The sequence below is a fragment of the Lycium barbarum genome, chromosome 6, assembly GCF_019175385.1.
Source record: "Lycium barbarum isolate Lr01 chromosome 6, ASM1917538v2, whole genome shotgun sequence".
NCBI lineage: Eukaryota > Viridiplantae > Streptophyta > Magnoliopsida > Solanales > Solanaceae > Lycium > Lycium barbarum.
Genome location: NC_083342.1, coordinates 132,402,474 through 132,420,586, shown reverse-complemented (window position 1 = coordinate 132,420,586; position 18,113 = coordinate 132,402,474). Strand labels below are relative to the sequence as shown.

General features: G+C 37.4%; 1 protein-coding gene, 1 long non-coding RNA gene and 1 pseudogene across 2 annotated transcripts; 2 read left to right on the top strand and 1 right to left on the bottom strand.

The window, feature by feature from the left end:
• Positions 1-299: 299 nt before the first annotated feature.
• On the top strand, positions 300-2,272 carry LOC132599102 (protein DMR6-LIKE OXYGENASE 2-like). Its single transcript, XM_060312319.1, has 3 exons — positions 300-854; positions 1,479-1,806; positions 1,923-2,272. The coding sequence occupies exons 1-3, from the start codon at positions 382-384 to the stop codon at positions 2,184-2,186; spliced, it is 1,065 nt and encodes a 354-aa protein (XP_060168302.1). The 5' UTR covers positions 300-381; the 3' UTR covers positions 2,187-2,272.
• A 138-nt stretch (positions 2,273-2,410) lies between these two features.
• Positions 2,411-4,544, top strand: LOC132599103 (protein DMR6-LIKE OXYGENASE 2-like; annotated as a pseudogene).
• Positions 4,545-5,223: 679 nt separating this feature from the next.
• LOC132599104 (uncharacterized) lies at positions 5,224-7,417 on the bottom strand. The gene is made up of 2 exons (XR_009566765.1): positions 6,810-7,417; positions 5,224-5,472 (listed from the first exon to the last, which is right to left on the bottom strand). It is a non-coding gene; the product is annotated as an uncharacterized LOC132599104 (long non-coding RNA).
• Positions 7,418-18,113: the final 10,696 nt, after the last annotated feature.

Here is an 18,113-nt window from a genome sequence, read left to right as displayed (position 1 = left end):
ATGTTGTTGTTGTTGTTGTTGTAATGTTTAGCGAGCACAAGAGATTTCTAAACCCAATTGAGGAGTGAGTCATGTGTTTATAATTCAGTTTGGACACACGATAAAATACTTCTCATCCTGTTCGATCTAGGTTAAAGTAATTTTTTTCTTCAGAACTTGGTGGAAAATACGAAAAAGACTACACTAACTGCTTGATCTGGAAAGAAAGTTCACTTAAAAAAAATTCAAGAAACGCCAAATAGCAAAATGTGTCCATATTCAATGTATCCCACTCAGTTCTGTCGTACTATATCTATCATGTGACATACTGCCCCACCAAAACAGAAAGTGCCTCTCAGATTCTCTTCTCACAGTATCACTTGTAACAAGAACTGAAGTATCATGGAAAAGGTTGATGAATCTTTTTTTCAAGAAACTGATCACAGGCCAAAACAAAGCACAATTGAAGCAGAAAAGATACCCTTAATTGATCTCTCTCCAGTTCTAACCACTGACCCTTCAAACACTTCTTCAGCAATTACAAATCTTGTATCAGAAATTGGTGATGCATGCAAGAACTGGGGTTTCTTTCAAGTAATCAACCATGGAGTTCCATCAACATGTCGCGAAAATATAGAGAGAGCATCAAGGGAATTCTTCTTGCAGCCTACTGAGGAGAAGAGGAAAGTGAGCAGAGACGAAGATAATCCTATGGGTTTTTATGATACAGAGCATACTAAAAATGTTAGGGATTGGAAAGAAGTTTTTGATTTTGTTGTCGAGAATCCAACTATTTTACCTGCTTCACATGAACCTCATGACACTAAACTTAAGGAGATGACCAATCAATGGCCTAATTTCCCTACTAATTTCAGGTTCTTGAATTAATTTTTTTTTCTCATTGATATTTGTTGCACACTTTTACTGAACCGACAAGCAGCATTGGCTTATACTTGTGTCGTTAACTATGTTGTTCGGATTCTCCAAAAATATTGTCGTACCTGTGCTATTTTTGGAGGATCCGACGCGCATCGATCTTCATTTTTGAAGAGTCCGAGCAACTCTATTCATTATTTAGAAAAATAAACTCTATCATATCCCTCTATAGTTTATGAAGTTTATGAATCCTGTTGGGGTAAATGCAGCCTAGATGTAAGACTATTCGAAATTATGCATTGGTAACAAATTGTTATCCATTAAGCGAAGGAAATCTTATTTAGTGGCGACGGGTATGAACTTAGTATTAGTAGATTTTTTTTTCTATGATTGATCATATGATTGAAGTTGAAAGGCAGTTGGTGGGGAAATCCACTGCCCCTATAGTGAGCTCCCTCGGTCTAATTGGCTACTGAGTGCCCCCATTGTTTTCCCTTTTTCAGTATTTCTAGAAGTACGACGTATCTTAGATAGTATTCCACACTTGCTGACTTAAAATTCTGGACTCACAGCTGCTTTTATAAATGGATTTTTGATCTAATCGAGTAGTTTGGACTGTACAGGGAGGCATGTGAAGAATATGCTCGAGGTATTGAGAAACTGTCCTACAAGTTGCTAGAACTTATTGCTCTAAGCTTAGGCCTGTCATCCAAAAGGCTCAATAGCTACTTTAAAGACCAAACAAGTTTTATGCGATTAAATTACTATCCGCTATGCCCAATTCCGGATTTGGCTTTGGGGGTTGGTCGGCACAAAGATTCTCCCGCCCTGACCGTCCTTGCTCAAGATGATGTTGGGGGCCTCGAGGTGAAACGCAAAACAGATGGCGAATGGATACAAGTTAAACCAACTCTAGATGCTTATATTGTTAATGTTGGTGACATAATTCAGGTATGACTTGTATCATGCTGCCTAATTCTTGATAGAAAAGCACAATACTTTCATTGAGCCAAACACCATTTACTTGATCGACTGGATTTTTTTTTATTTTTTTTATTTTTTTACAGGTTTGGAGCAATGACAGATATGAAAGCGTGGAACATAGGGTAGTAGCAAGCTCCAAGAAAGAGAGATTTTCTATTCCATTTTTCTTCAGCCCATCTCACTCTGTAATGGTGGAGCCTCTGGAGGAACTGATAAGTGAACAAAGTCCAGCAAAATACAAGGCTTACAACTGGGGAAAATTTAACACTACAAGAAACCTTAGTAATTTCAAGAAACTTAATGTTGAAAACATTCAAATATATCATTTTAGAATTGGTGACCTGTAATGACAAATGTAGTCTATGAGAAGTCTTGTAATATTAAGCTGTCGTTCTCGGCTGGACAGAAATAAAATGGTAGTCTTTTTCTTCTAGATGGTTTGCTTATCTTACTAATCTTGTCATTACTGAGAATCACAAGTTAATGATTTGAGGATCAAACAAGATACACCTGCGAAAGGTACTCATTACCAACTTTTATTATTTATTCATCTAAAGTCATGGTTATGGTTCTCTCCATCATGTCCCACTTTAGAAATCTAGTATCCATAGACATAATAGTGGGAACAGGAAACAGTACTAAAATTAGCATCAATAATGCAACAACATGAAAACAAATTATATCTGACCACTTGGCCCTTTAAGATATAGGCGTCTGTCATCTTTATAATTATAAAACCTCGGCAACCTGAAGCAATTTTATGGCAAAGCCTTTCCGGTGTCCAAAATTTATCACACCTATGTGATTGTGACTCTAAAAGAAGAACTCAGTACCTACCGAATAATTCAGCCATGGGAGAAGTTGACTCAGCTTTCATCCAAGATGTTGAACACAGGCCTAAACTCGCCATAACTGAAGCAGAGGGTATTCCAGTGATTGATCTCTCATTACTCAATTCTCCAGATATCTCCACTGAGAAAAATTGCAAGAAATTAGCAAGTCTAGTAGCTGAGGTAAAAGATGCATGCAAGAAGTGGGCATTCTTCCAAGTGATCAATCATGGGGTGTCCTTAGAGTGCAGGGAAAAGATTGATTTGGCATCAAGAAAGTTCTTTGCTTTGTCTAAAGAGGAAAGTGAAGAGAGATGAGCTGAACTCAATGGGATATTATGATACTGAGCTCACCAAAAATGTTAGGGACTGGAAAGAAGTCTTTGATTTTACTGTGGAGAATCCAACTGTTATACCACTTTCTCATGAGCCTGATGACAAGGAGCTCAAGGAGTTGCACAACCAATGGCCTGAGTACCCTCCGGATTTAAGGTAATATTCTTCTTTAAACTCACAATTTAATAAAGGGAAAAAGGTCAAAATACCCCTCTAATATAGGAATATCTTATACTTTTGGGTCATTTGTACCCTTGTCGTTAGCAAATCATGTCGCCTTTTCCCTTGACTCTAAAGGAGCTCAACCGTAGTATAACAGAGGATACTTTTAAACCATAGATCACCTTTGTCCCAAGTACGTTGACATGTTGAGTCCATCCAGTCAATGTTAGAGCTTCTTTAAAGTCAAGAGTGAAAACCAAAATGATTTGTTGATGTCAAGGGTAGGATTGGTTCAAAATTATGACGGAAGGTTAAATTAAGATTTTTCGCATAGTAGAGGGTAAACTGAGACCATTTCCACTTAATAAAACATGAAGCTGACTGAGATTTATTTATAATTGTTTTTTCAGGGAGGTGTGTGAAGAGTATGTTCAAGAATTGGAAAAGTTGTCTTGCAAGTTACTGGAACTGATTTCCCTCAGCTTAGGCTTGCCAACAAAAAGGATGAATGGGTTCTTTAAAGACCAAACTAGTTTTGTAAGGCTGAATCACTATCCTCCTTGTCCTATCCCTCATCTGGCTTTAGGAGTTGGTAGACACAAAGATGCAGGTGGACTCATCATTCTGGCTCAAGACGATATTGGAGGGCTTGAAGTTAAGAGGAAAACTGATGGAGAATGGATTAGAGTTAAACCTATTCCTGATGCTTACATTATAAATGTTGGTGACGCCATTCAGGTATGCTTATCAAAGAAAGAGGTTATAGAAGAAAAAAAAAATCTATATTGTTGATATATAATTGGTAAACGATCACAATGTTTATTCAGGTTTGGAGCAATGATGAATATGATAGTGTGGAACACCGGGTGGTGGTGAATTCTGAAAGGGAAAGGTTTTCAATTCCATTCTTCTTTAATCCATCACACTATACTTGGATAGGACCCTTGGAGGAGCTGGTCAATGAGAAGAACCCTGCAAAGTATAAGGCCTATAATTGGGGAATGCTTTTCACTCATCGGAAGAACAGCAATTTCAAGAAGCGTGATGATGAAAACCTTCAAATTCATCATTTCAAGGCTTGAAACAAATCATTATTGTGTTTACCCATAGTCTGGCTTCTTCAAGTAAACGTGTCATGTGATATAAATAACAACTACTGCAAAGATACATTTTTATTTTCTGTGATTGGCTTAAGTAATAGATTACCCTTTTTCTATCTGTCTATTTGTAATGAAACACTGAATCTTCCTATAAGAGAACTCCCAGCTATGAACTGATACTAGAGCAATGAGAGAAAGAGAGGATTGGTGTAAAATGCATTATAATTATTCTCATCTTAGATTCCAAAGGTTTATATGTATATATCATTTCTGGAAACATCTGAGTAGCCTCACCATATTTTGACTAAATGAAATGTCAAAGGAACAACACCCACATAAAAAATTATCACATTACATAAGCTGACACTAAGCTGCTTTAGCTCAAAATTTTCCTTGGATTGCAAGTCAACTGAAGACATTTATCATGTGCCTTTTGGCAAAAGAGAGCAGGATGATAAGGAGAAGATAATGTTCAATGATCCTCCGATTTGTTCTGTTGTCCTTCTTCGATTTGGTAATGCAAAAAGTTCAGAGCAGGAATGTTCTATATGTTGTTAGAACTTTGTGTTAGTTCATGATTTATGCCCTGGAGTTTGGTCTTGGTAGGATCTTCAGTACATAAAGTACCAGCTATCAGCTTTGCTGCTTGAAGGATTAAACCTTTGCAGGTTCTTGATGTTCCATCTATTTCGACTAATTTATGCTGCTGATGCACTTCATGGCTTCTCGCTGGTCATTGTCTTGGTGGACTGTTTTTTTTGTTTTGGGGCAACGGAAAACTTTCCAGAGATGATTTCTGTTGCTTTTTTTTTTTGTTACTGCTGCATGATGCCTGATACAACTCTCAGTTTTTGTTACGACCCAAATCACGGATCGCGCGGGCACGTACCCAATCCCACTAGTAGGCGAACCTTTCCAAAACATATCCCAAGTATTAATCAAATATAACAATAATATCACACTTGGCTAATTCCCAATCATCGTTATAGAAGAAATGAACAATAAGAGTACTTATACAATAACCATTCCCAAAACCGGGTCTAGACTAGTACAAGAGCTTCTAAGATTTACAACTCATTCATTTTGAAATACAATACAACCAAGATACAACCTCTGTTGTTGAATGAAATTTAACAGAAGTTTTGGAATGGACACCGGGAGATCTTCGAAAGCTAATGAAATCTCGAACACAATCTGTAACAACTCTACACCCCAAATAGGGTGTAGCAAGAGTAGTATCAGTACAACACTCGTACTGGTAAGCATCATAGGCTGACAACGATTAGGAGAACATAATAAATAATAGAAATCAACATGTAAGAAAGATAGGCAACAATTCTGTCACTAAGCAAGATTCGGTAAGGTCCACAATAATAGATATATTCACGAACGAAAGATTACAGATCTCGGCCTAGATGCAAATTCCTAATCCTCAATCCATTAGTTCTACAAATACATACTCATACACGTAAAATCTAATTCAACTCATCAATCGAAGTAGTCCTACTAAATCCAGCTCACGTTCTAAGTAGTGCATCCGATCCTTACTAAATGACTCTCTTACAATGGAGGACTCTACCATGGTACTAGACAATCTGTTAGCGGAAACGTAAAAGAAAGAACATAAGATTTATCGTGGTTCGGATCAAAATGATCCTACGTCCACCAGAAAACAGTTGCCTTTATATTATTTAACGGAGGATTTAGTAGTCTGCACCATTAAGATAAGCATAAGAGTTTTTGATATAGAAAGCGAACCACAATTTCTGAACGTCACATATGAAAGATGACACCAATATCAATTATTCTTAATCTATTCACCTGAGTTTAGGCAATGCACGTACAAGTGATATAACTAAGCTTAGGGGACAATAGTATATTAAGATTCAATATCACATGGGCAAAGCCCACAAATAATCATGTTACTCAGTGTTCCCCAGGTTAACAAGAGTAAATTGAGGATATAGACTTAAAATATAAAAGTTTGTTGGCCGTTTTAAGCTGAACCAATGCTCCAGAGTTCTAACAATTTGTGATAGACCTTTTTAGCATGTCCTAATTTTATCCATTAACAATGTAATATGTGATTATCAACTTCAGTAATGTTACTTCTGTAATACGAATGTGAAATTGATTTTGGGAGACATCTATTATTGAGCTCAGAGCAAATATCTACGTGCAATAAAGCATCCTCAAACCCCAGTCAATCAATTGCCCATCAATTATTCAAAAGAGAATGCAAAAGATGACAAAAATATACTTCAATGACATTAGAGGTTAACCGGAGGTTTTGTTTTGCCCTTTGTTTATTGACAAAGCAACAGAGCAGAGCATCTAGGAAAATTATAGAGAACAAGATTCATAGGGTTTCAAAATTAACTTATCAAAATCCCAATTTCAAACAACATGGTAAAATGCAAATTCCTTAATGAAAATATAAGAAGTATATCAAACTTGCAGAACTGGAAAGTTTTAAGTTTAAGTAGAACAAAACAAAAATCGTTTAAACAGTCTTTGATCTTCCAATTGAAGCTTCGTTTACCTAATGGACATGGAAGTCGAATTTAGCAGATGTGGAACATGAGATTAATGCCAAATCAAGTCGAATTTTCCTTTGAAGTTACTCAAGCTGTCTACAATATTTTCTATAGTTACACCTTGGGCAATGCTTTGGGATAAAGTACCTAATCCCTATAATCCAATGTAAGAACAAAAAATAAAAGTTACAAGAATTTTGTATAAGGTGGATATATACTTGTATTAATTTGTAAGTATCTCTTGGCCATGAGAGATGAAAATATTTCATGATGAACTAAATTCTATCAAATTCCAGGACGATTTAGCTACCTATCTCATTAAAAATTAATTTTGGGATCCAAAAAATTTAAAATAAATATAAGAAATAAATTAATGTCAAAAGAGAAATCATGCAAAAGAGATTGAGTAAGGACGAAAATGAAACCCGAAGAACATTGAAGAGACAGTTGAGAAAAATATTGACGACAACAATGAATTTGATAGCAGTGCACAAAAACAACTAAGAAAAAGAAGAAGAAATAAGGCTAAAAATGAAATAAGAAGAAGAAGCTAGCTAGGGTAAATTAAGATAGGGAATATTTCTTATCTTCTTCTGAGCAAATCAGTACAATATAAGGGCAATGCCAGTACAATTTCTGGCATGGATCCCACTACACGTCTGACATATTCTAACAAACTATCAAGGACCAAAAGTGTCCTGAAATAGTAAACTAAGGGTGCAATATGTAATTATTGAAACTTGTCATTTAATTACTAAGGGACTGAACTGTCTAGCTTTTATTCTGGGACCCATCTGATTCTTTTAACTACCTTAACGGTCAAGTCCCACTCTCTTAGCTCAACGTACCACTCTAATAAGCTTCAAATCCCTGATTCGTATCAGACCTTCCCTGTTAGAAATGTTCCCTGACCTCAAGGAAGAAATGAAAGAAATCGAGTCTTCAATGCTCTGTAATCCTCCCAAGTGGCTCTATCTTTTCCCAACTGATCCCATTGGATTAAAACTTGAGCTATTGCCTTGTTCCCCTTTTGTATCGTTCGCCTATCAAGGATCTTCTGTGGTTGTAGACAGTATGGGCTAGAAAGGTCAAGTACTGGGGAGTGATTGATGTTTTCAGGTATTTTATGACATGGTTTCAATTGGGACACATGGAAGGTGGGGTGTAAAAGCAATTGTGGAGGTAAGGCTAATTTATAGGCTACAGTTCCAATCTTCTATAAAATCAGATAAGGGCCATAGTATTTAGCGGAAAGTTTAGAGAAATGTGTTACTGACATAGAAATTTGTCTATATGGTTGGATCTTAAGATAAACCCAATCCCCTTCCTTGTATTGTTTATCTGATCTGTGTTTATTTGCTTGTGTCACCATTCTTTGATGGGCTCTTTGTAGATGATACTGTAATAACTGAAACTTGAATTCTCTAGTGACTAGGCTCCTATCTACCTCTTCCATGTTAGATTCACCTGCAACATAGGGTAGATGCAAGAGAGGGGGTTGACCATAGAGTGCTTCATAGGGTGTAGTCTGGATTGAGGTGTGAAATGTAGTATTGTGCCACCATTCTGCAACAGCTAGGTAGGAAAACCAATTTGTTTGTGACTCAGAGCAAAAACACCTAAGGTATGTTTCTAAGCACCTGTTTACCACTTCAGTTTGCCCATCACTTTGAGGGTGGTATGCAGTGGATGTGCTTAATGTCACACCCATCATTGAAAAAAGTTCCTGCCATACTCTACTTGTAAACACTGGATCTCTATCACTAACTATGTCCTCAGGTACACTATGTAACTTATACACATGCTCCATAAACAACTTTGCAATGTCATTAGCTGAATAAGGGTGAGACAAACCAATGAAGTGAGCATACTTGGTTAACCTATCTACTACCTCCCAAATGACAGTCTTACCTTTAGACTTAGGCAACCCCTCTATAAAATCCATGCTGATGCTACTCCAAGCAGTTGTGGGGATCTTGAGTGGTTGTATCAACCCTGGATAGGCAGTGGTGTCATACTTGTGTCTCTGGCATATGTCACAAGTCTTAATGTAATTCTGTATATCTTCCCTCATGTTCCTCCAAAAAAATAATGCAGCTAGTCTTCTGTAGGTGGGTTCTATACCAGAATGACCCCCCATGGGTGAGTCATGCCACAACTGTATCATCTCTTGTCTCAGCTTATCATTTGGTCCTACTACCAATTTTCCATTCTTCCTTAGTTACTCATGAATGAATGAGTAACCAGGAATTTCAGCACTCTTGTTCTTCAAATTCTGAATGATTTCAGCCAATTCAACATCTAAGTACCAGCTGTCCATGATCATCTGCAGCAAATCTGTCTTAACTGTGGATAATGTAAGAGCAACCAACTCCACTAAAGGTAGTCTAGAGAGGGCATCAACCACCTTATTTTCCTTGCCCTTTTTGTACTCAATAACAAAGTCATATTACATCAACTTGGTGATCCATTTAAGTTGAGATCGCGTGTGTAATTTCTGTTCCAATAAGAACTTAAGTGCCTTTTGGTCAGTCTTGACAATAAAAGGCCTGATAATCAAGTACTGATTCCATTTGTTTACATCCATCACTAAAGCTAATAGCTCTTTATCATAGACTGAAAATGTTTGATGCTTAGGTGAGAGTCCCTTACTTAGATAAGCAATTGGCTGCTTCTTTTGCATTAGCACTGCCCCAATGCCTACATTGCAAGCATCAGTCTCCACCACAAATGGAATTGTGAAATCAGGTAATAGCAAAACTGGTGCTACAGTCAATACTCTTTTTAATTCTTCAAATGCTATAGTGGTTTTGTCAGTCCAGTGAAAATTATCTTTCTTGAGCAAATCTGTCATTGGTTTACTAATAATTCCATACCCTCTTATAAATCTTCTATAATACCCTGCCAACTCTAAAAACCCTCTCAATTGTTTAAGGTTTGTAGGTTCAGTCCAACATTGCACTGCTTCCACTTTTTTAGGATCAGTTGCGACTCCAGTAGCAGAAATGTAATGACCAAGATATTCCACTGTTTTTGCTGCAAATACACATTTGCTCATCTTAGCCAGTAGTTGATGTTGCACCAACAAGTCAAATGTAATCTTAAGGTGTTGTACATGTTCCTCTAAGTTCTTGCTGAACACTAGAATGTCATAAAAAAATACCATAATAAACTTTCTCAAATGCTTCTGGAAGATGTGATTCATTAATCCCTGAAAACTAGATGGTGCATTAGTCAGCCCAAATGGCATGACTAGGTACTCATAGTGACCTGAATGAGTTCTGAAAGCAGTTTTGTGAACATCAGATGGTGCCATTCTGATATGATGATATCCTGCCCTTAGATCAATTTTAGAGTACATGTTATACCCCGTACATTTATACGACGAATTATCCGCAAGCAAATCGACTCAAGTTAAAGGCGGAATTATTTTCGGACATGAAATAAGAGCTTTTAATTTTCAACTTTGATTATCACAAAAATTGCTTATAAATTTTATTTAGCATAAAAATATTAATATTGGAGATTAGGAATTAATTTAATTATCGAAAGTGGGCCCCACGACACGTGGCGAGATTTGGTTGGCCTTGAATAAAGATGGACACATGTCATGAAAATTGACACATGTCCACTTTGTAAAGATTATATAAATGAGCATAAGTGGATGACTACACTACAATTAATCTTGCAAATTAGGTTTTAGAGAGAGGGGCTCTCAAGCCTAGAGAGAGAGAGAGGGGTTCGGGCACTGTTCAAGGCGATTGTTCACAGCGGCGCCACTGTTCACGGCGGCGCTACTGTTCACGCTGCCACTGTTCACGGGCGGCGCCACTGTTCACGGGCACTGTTCACGGCCAGCCCATTTTTTCCCCCTTCTACACAATTAATTGGAGAGATTTGAAGATCAAGAGGAGGAAAAAGATGGAGCTCATGGTAGCCATGGCAACTCACGGCCATGGCTTTCTTGAAGACATTTCATGGTGAAAAATTAGAGCTTGTCTCTAAGGTAAGATTTAATTCTTTTCTACATGTTTTGGAGGTAGTTTAGACTTGTATAGCTTGGTAGATGTGTGTTGAATACAAACGGGTTATGTATGTTGATGTTGAATTATAAATTGAGCCGTGTAAGGGGGGTGTTTTGAGTAAGAATGAGGAATTGATTTTAGTAGCATTATGTAGGAATTAAATGGTTAAATTTAAAGTTGTGATTATGGACATATTGCTATCCTTGCTAAATTGAAAGGATTGAGGGTATGATTATGTTCATATGATTATTGTTGTTGTTATCATGGGTTATGTGATGAGAATGAAGGAAATTAATGGTTAGAAACTTTATAGAGGTCGTGTGGGTGTGTGAAGAGGAGTGTGGCCGTGAGCCATAGTAATGAAAGAGAATGGTGAATTAAAATTTATTTAGCTTGTTAGAGGTGTCGTTGTGACATTGATGACGTAGATAAAGGGTTAACGAGTTGAGTTGGTGTTGAAATTGGTTGTATGTTGTTATGAGAAATTATGTGATTTTTATATAATTTTTATGCAATTATGAAAGTAAGATGCTAAATGTGAACTATGGTTGTTATTAATGAATTTGGAAGAAAACAATGCGATTTGGTAGTTTCGTTGCAATTGTAGAAGTTTCGAATGGAATATGGAAATGGGCGGAATGGTTCGAATCCTTGGATATTGTTTAAAATGTTATTGAAATATGTTTGGGTAATCTTGAGTTAGTTAATGAATATGGAAAAATGTTGATATTAGTTGGGTGGTGTGAATTTAGAATGAAAAAGTTACATTATGTGGAAAGGAAGGGAAATTTTTTGGATTGTTGAAAATGTTGTATGAATTGCTTAGAATGTCTTTAAGTATTGTTGATATGGATTCGGGTTAGTATTTAAATATATAAGCATCGATGTTGGCTTGAAGGTAAGTCATCGAGTTGAATTTATGAAAGTTGTTGAATGATGTAAAAGAGAGTTACTATTATTATTTTGCCTTTCGAATTGGTTATCAATGTTACTAGGTTGGTTATTGTGGTTGTTGTTGTTGATTTTGAGCGAGATAAATTCTCGGGATGGCCTATTTACAGGGGAAGTGCTGCCGAATTTTTTGTAGAATTTAATGATTAGTTTGGAATGAATGGCTTAAGTGCCCTTAGCTAATGATTGGTATTCGTTGGCGTAATTGTAGACCTTGGGGAGCCCGAGGCGTAGATTTGGATTAGCTTTAGATTGACTATCTTGGAAGTGCGTTCGAGGTATGTAAAGCTATCCCTTTTCTTCTTTTGGCATGTCCTAGGTGTACTAGGATCGGATTCGAGCCTCGGAAAATATTCTGCTCATCGGAATCCGCATTTGAAAATATCCCTCTTTCATTCAATAGAATTGAACCCTTTTTGTATGCTTTCTTAAAAATTATGCAAACCTTCCCCAAACTTTATGAAAAGTTATAGAATGTCCGTAGAACCTTCGTAGGTGACCCCATAAGCCTAAAATGCGTAATTTGAGCCCACCGCCTTGCTTGTCCCAAGGTGGGCCCACTAGTCCTGGTTTTACCCTTATTGTACTTAAGGCTCGTTTTCGAGCAGTTTTTGGAAAGAAATGTTCTGACTACTCTTTTAACTACTAAACAAAAAAAAATTGTTTTAAATAATTCATTAAGTCTTATAAATTGTTTTGGCACTCGGAACGACTTCAGAAAGGTTATGCTTCTGTAATTCATTATTTCATCCGAAACTCACTTATTATGATCCCGTCTGACTTCATTGAATTGGTTTGTCATTGATATGCCTCATCGAGTCTCTGAAAATATTTATGATATTTTAACTGCATTTAGTTTCCCACACTGAGCCCGGGCCAGGATATGTTGTCAAGCGTAATCCTCTGCATTGTTCGCCGTGCCTCGATGTGAGGGGGCAGGTATACGTGTACATGGGTTTGTGGAGTATGTTGTGCCATGTACACATGTTCTGATATGATTTGCCATGGCCATCTGATATGATATACTATGTTACGGGGTTATGCCCCTATTCTGATTCTTCTGTGTTGTGGCACCAGCGTCGGGAGGGTGGCCACGTTCTGTCTGCTGAGTCCCTTGGCAGGGGCCGGATTTGATATGACATATGTTTCTGTACACACTCCGCATGTTTTGAAAATATGTATTTGATACTTTGGATTTTCTACTCACCTTTTTCTGTACGTTCTGTACCAGTTATGATTTTGTTTCTGTAATTCAGGCTTTACATATTCAGTATATATTTCGTACTGACCCCCTTTCTTCGGGGGCTGCGTTTTCATGCCGCGCAGGTACCGACGACAGGTTTGCTGATCCGTCCGTCTAGGATATCTTTTCTGCCATTTGGAGCGCTCTTTTATTCAGAGCCCATCTTTTGGTACAGTCTGTCACTACTGTATTTATATATTCTCGTTCATGGGTACGGCGGGGCCCTGTCCCGTCATATGATTCTGTCGGTCTGTTTAGAGGTCTGTAGACATGTTTGTGGGTTGGGGTCTTTCTGTACGGATGCGTGTATATGTTGTGTTTGGGCGATCCCATTCGCCGCGGCGGCCGGTCCGCATATGTTTAAATGTTGCTTTGTTGGCCCTGGGTGGTCATTATTGGTATTATCTGTGCGCAGGGTTAATTTGGATAGTCTGTAAAACAAAGGAAACTCTACCGAAATTTTTCTGGAAATTATCTAAATTTGAAATATAGCCTTGTCGGCTTCTGCTATATACTTGAATGCGTTTGATAAAAATTTGAGATAGCATTTGATAGATGTGTTTGGGTGCCCAGATCGGGCACTAGTCACGGCCTACGGGGTTGGGTCATGACAGTACACTTGAGAACCCCCAATTCCTCTAACAACTCTTCAATAATAGGTATGTTAAACTTGTCTTTGATGGTTACTTTGTTAAGGGCCCTATAGTCCACACAAAGCCTCTAAGTGCAATCCTTCTTTCCCACTAGAACCACAGGTGAAGCATAGGAACTGGAACTGTATTGAATAATTCCTTGGTCCAACATCTCTTGAACCATTTTTTCAATTACATCTTTTTGCACAGGTGAGTACCTATAGGGTCTTGAGTTCACAGGTTGACTTCCTTCTATTAATGGAACACCATGGTCAAATACCCCCCTAGAAGGAGGTAAACTGGTTGGTTCTTTGAACAAACTCTTATAATCCTCTAAAAGAGTCATTATCTCCACTGGTTTATCTTCCCCACTTATGTCATTCTCCTCTTCATCACCCTTCCTTGGACACACTTTGATCATGAAAACCTGGCCTGATTCAACTGAGATTTTGTTAAGAGCCTTTGCATCTACAGTTTTGAAAGAAGGGTATATGCCTTGTAAGGTCACCTTTTTCCCTTCATACATAAATTGCATGAATAACTTCCCAAAATTCATCTGTATATCTCCTAACCTGCATAGCCATTGTATTCCTAGTACCACATCTCAACTTCCTATTGGTAAAACTAGGAAATCATCTTGAAACATAGTACCTTGCATCAGCCATTTGAACCCTTTACTACCCTGCATAGATTGACTGACTCTACTATCTGCCACAGATACATCTTGTGGATGAATAACATGCAATATAAAACCCATTTTCTGAGCATCCTTCTCATTGATGAAGTTTGAGTAGAGCCACAATCAATGAGAATGGTGATTTCTTTCTGCTCAGTAAAACCTCTGATTCTCAATGTCCTGTACCCTTTAGTTCCATTAAGAGCTTGAATGGATATCTCACAATTCACTACAGGATCCTCCCTTTCCACCCTTGGTTCTTCCATTATCTCTTCATCTGCTCCTTCATCCTCCAAACAACTCAGCTCCTTTGTCTCTATTTCCATAGAATACAATTGTCTTTTAGCCTTGCACTTGTGATCAGGGGTGAACTTCTCATCACAGAGAAAACATAGACCCTGAGCCCTCTTTTCATCCATTTCTGTTGGTGTTAACCACTTCTTCTTGGGATTATTGAAATTAGTAGCAGGAGGTCTTCTAGAACTTACTGCATTCCCTTTATTACTGGTGTTGTGCTTCTGGAAATTCCTTTGGGCTGTAAAATTGTGAGTAGAGGTGGTCAGTTTTATGGCCTTGCTTTGGGCAGCAAAGTTAGACTCCTGAAGTCTAGCCAAATAGTAGGCCTGAGGTAAAGAAGTAGGATTCCTAATTTTAACGGCATTACTCAACTCAGGCTTCAAATTGTTCAAGAATATACTGATAGCATGCTCTGTTGACAGGTTAATCCTAGTCATGACACTATAAAAAGATTTCTGATAATCCTTGACAGATCCAGTGTGTTTAATGTTCATAATCTCAGTCATGGGATCTGAGTATTCAGCTCCAAACCTATCAGCTAAAGCATTGATATATTCCTCCCAATTAGGTAATAGTGTTTGGCCTCTATTCCTCATATACCCTTGATGCCACTGTAAAGCATCACCATCAAAATGAATTGCCACAAGTTTCATCCTCTGGTGAATGGGGATTTCTTCTACAGAAAAAAATTGTTCCACCTTATATAGCAAAGTTCTTAAGTCATCTCCATTAAACTTAGGAAACTCTATTTTAGTATATTTGGTAAAATTGGGTATTGGTAAGTGGGAGTGGAAATTGCTTGGGTTGGGTATGAACTGAGTGGTTTGATTTGGTAAGTATTGCTGAGGTAAGGGGTGAGTGTTAGCTACAAAAGGGGTATGGTGGTATATTGGTTGAGGAATTTGTGTATTCTGATGGTAATATGATGGATAAGTTTGGTATTGGGTGTATGAAGGATTTCCAGACTGAGAATAAGGGATCTGAAAGTGAGATTGCATTCCTAGAACAGGTGAGAGTTGAAAGGAAAATATGGGAATGGTTGCTTGTTGACTTAGGAAAGGGTAGGCATGGTTTTGCAAGTTAGATGAGATTTGTGGGTAGATTCCTTAACTAGTGAAACTAGATGATATGGGTGCTGGAGGAGTAGGGATTGATAAAGGAGTGGATGGAACAGGAATCTGCTGACTATGGGATGTTAACCCTTGTGAAATTTGATAATTGTTAAGAACAAGTTGTCTTACCAAATGAGAGTCTGAAGAATTTCCCAGTTGCAAAGGTGTATCTGAAGGTGAATATAACTCTTCTCCCAAAGGAATAATACTTTTACCCCTATCTGGTCTCCTTTCACCCTGTACAACATCTCTAATTTCCTTAAGAGCTCTTTCATGATTCCTTGCTGCTTTTTCCTGGTTTGCCTCCAGCTGTTCTTGTCTGTTAGCAAAGCTGTTCATGTCTTGAGATAGCTTCTGAAGAACTTTCATCATCTCTTGCATTTCGTTTACCATTGATTCACCACAGATCCAGAGATCTGCTCTGATACCACTGATAGCAGTGCACAAAAACAGCTAAGAAAAAGAAGAAGAAATAAGGCTAAAAATGAAATAAGAAGAAGAAGCTAGCTAGGGTAAATTAAGATAGGGAATATTTCTTATCTTCTTCTGAGCAAATCAGTACAATATAAGGGCAATGCCAGTACAATTTCTGGCATGGATCCCACTACACGTCTGACATATTCTAACAAACTATCAAGGACCAAAAGTGTCCTGAAATAGTAAACTAAGGGTGCAATATGTAATTATTGAAATTTGTCATTTAATTACTAAGGGACTGAACTGTCTAGCTTTTATTCTGGGACCCATCTGATTCTTTTAACTACCTTAACGGTCAAGTCCCACTCTCTTAGCTCAACGTACCACTCTAATAAGCTTCAAATCCCTGATTCGTATCAGAATTTAAGCCATAAAATTGGTAAATTTGAAGATAAACGGAAGAAAATTAGGGCAAAAATTAAGATAAACTTACCAAAATCGCAACACCCAGATGAGAAAGCAAAGAGCCGTCTTTGAAAATCTGGAACAGAAAGAGGAAAAAACTAATTCTTCTAGAGATACTGAGAGAGCGAGAGAAACACTACGGAAAGATTTTTTGTGATTGAACTAAATGACAGGAATACCCTTCGTCGTCCTTAAGACCCACACTTATTATAAAGCTCAAAAAATAAAAATAAAAGAGTCTGTTTCGACAGAAACATGTGGAACCAACAAAACAAAAGCTCAAAAATAACTAGCTAGATCCAAGAACTAAGAAGAGAGAAAAAATCTCTTCCCGCAGCATCTCAATCAAGTATTATTCTCACCCATTTTCATTCCTGTCGATTTTTGTACGAACTGAACTGAAGAAAAGTACATGGTGTATAATTTTGATTCTTCCAACTGAAAACCTAGCTTGAAGATCTGTTGTGTTGAATCAACTCTTTTGAGCTTTGTCTGTTCCTCTTCTCCGTTGTTGATGTGCTTTGAAATCTCTAACCTTTACCCACTTCTCAAATTGATTTGATAACTTAAGTATTCTGTCCTGTTGATTGTTAGATTTTGTTTGTCTTGAGTAAGTAGCATTCTTAAGCCCGTGATTGGCCCCATTAATATGTAGAGACATGGTTATCAACCACACTAAGATTATCTCTAGGCTTTACAATTGAACTAAATAAACAAGACTTACTTTCTCTTTAATCAACAGGCTACATATCCAGTTAGGGTTTCTAATTTCCAGTAGACAATCAAAAGCAAAAAACCTATAAAATACAGTGGATACTGCTTCTCAGCTATTGCTAACTCTTCAATAGGATGAGCCGAAGCTAATACCACACATTGAACAATTTTCAATAGTTAAGTTACACAATCACACATGTACTCATTAGGTCTGCTTATTCCTTGCATATCTGATCCTGAGATTAGGAACTTGTTACTTATCCAAATTTAGTATCTTCCTCCCTGCACTAGGCAGTTCTGAAAATAAATTAAACTCTGATATACCTGCAAAATCAAAAGCTATGTTAGTTAAAAAATCTGCCAGGCTGTTCCCCTCCCTATAGATGTGTTGTATTATCACATTGAATCCTTCCATCAGCTTCTTAATTCTCTCCACTTCAGTGATAATGCACCATGGTATCTATCACTGTTCTTCCACCAAACAAAGAAGCTACAAATCCTTATTTTTGGGAGCTTAGCTGATCTATCCTTGTAACACTTGCATCTTCTTGATGCCTTTGACTGAATCTACTTATTTCATAAAAAATTAAAAATAAAATTAATCCATGTCTTACATATTCCAACGGCATACAGCCACACTCTCGACAACAGAAAATGTACTTGGTGTTGTTAGTATAACTCCATCTGTTTTGAATTCAAATTTCAATGCACAAAGTAAACAAAGGAGTAACATCTTAGGGGGTGTAAGTGTTTAAATTTAAAATTCAAGGGATCTAT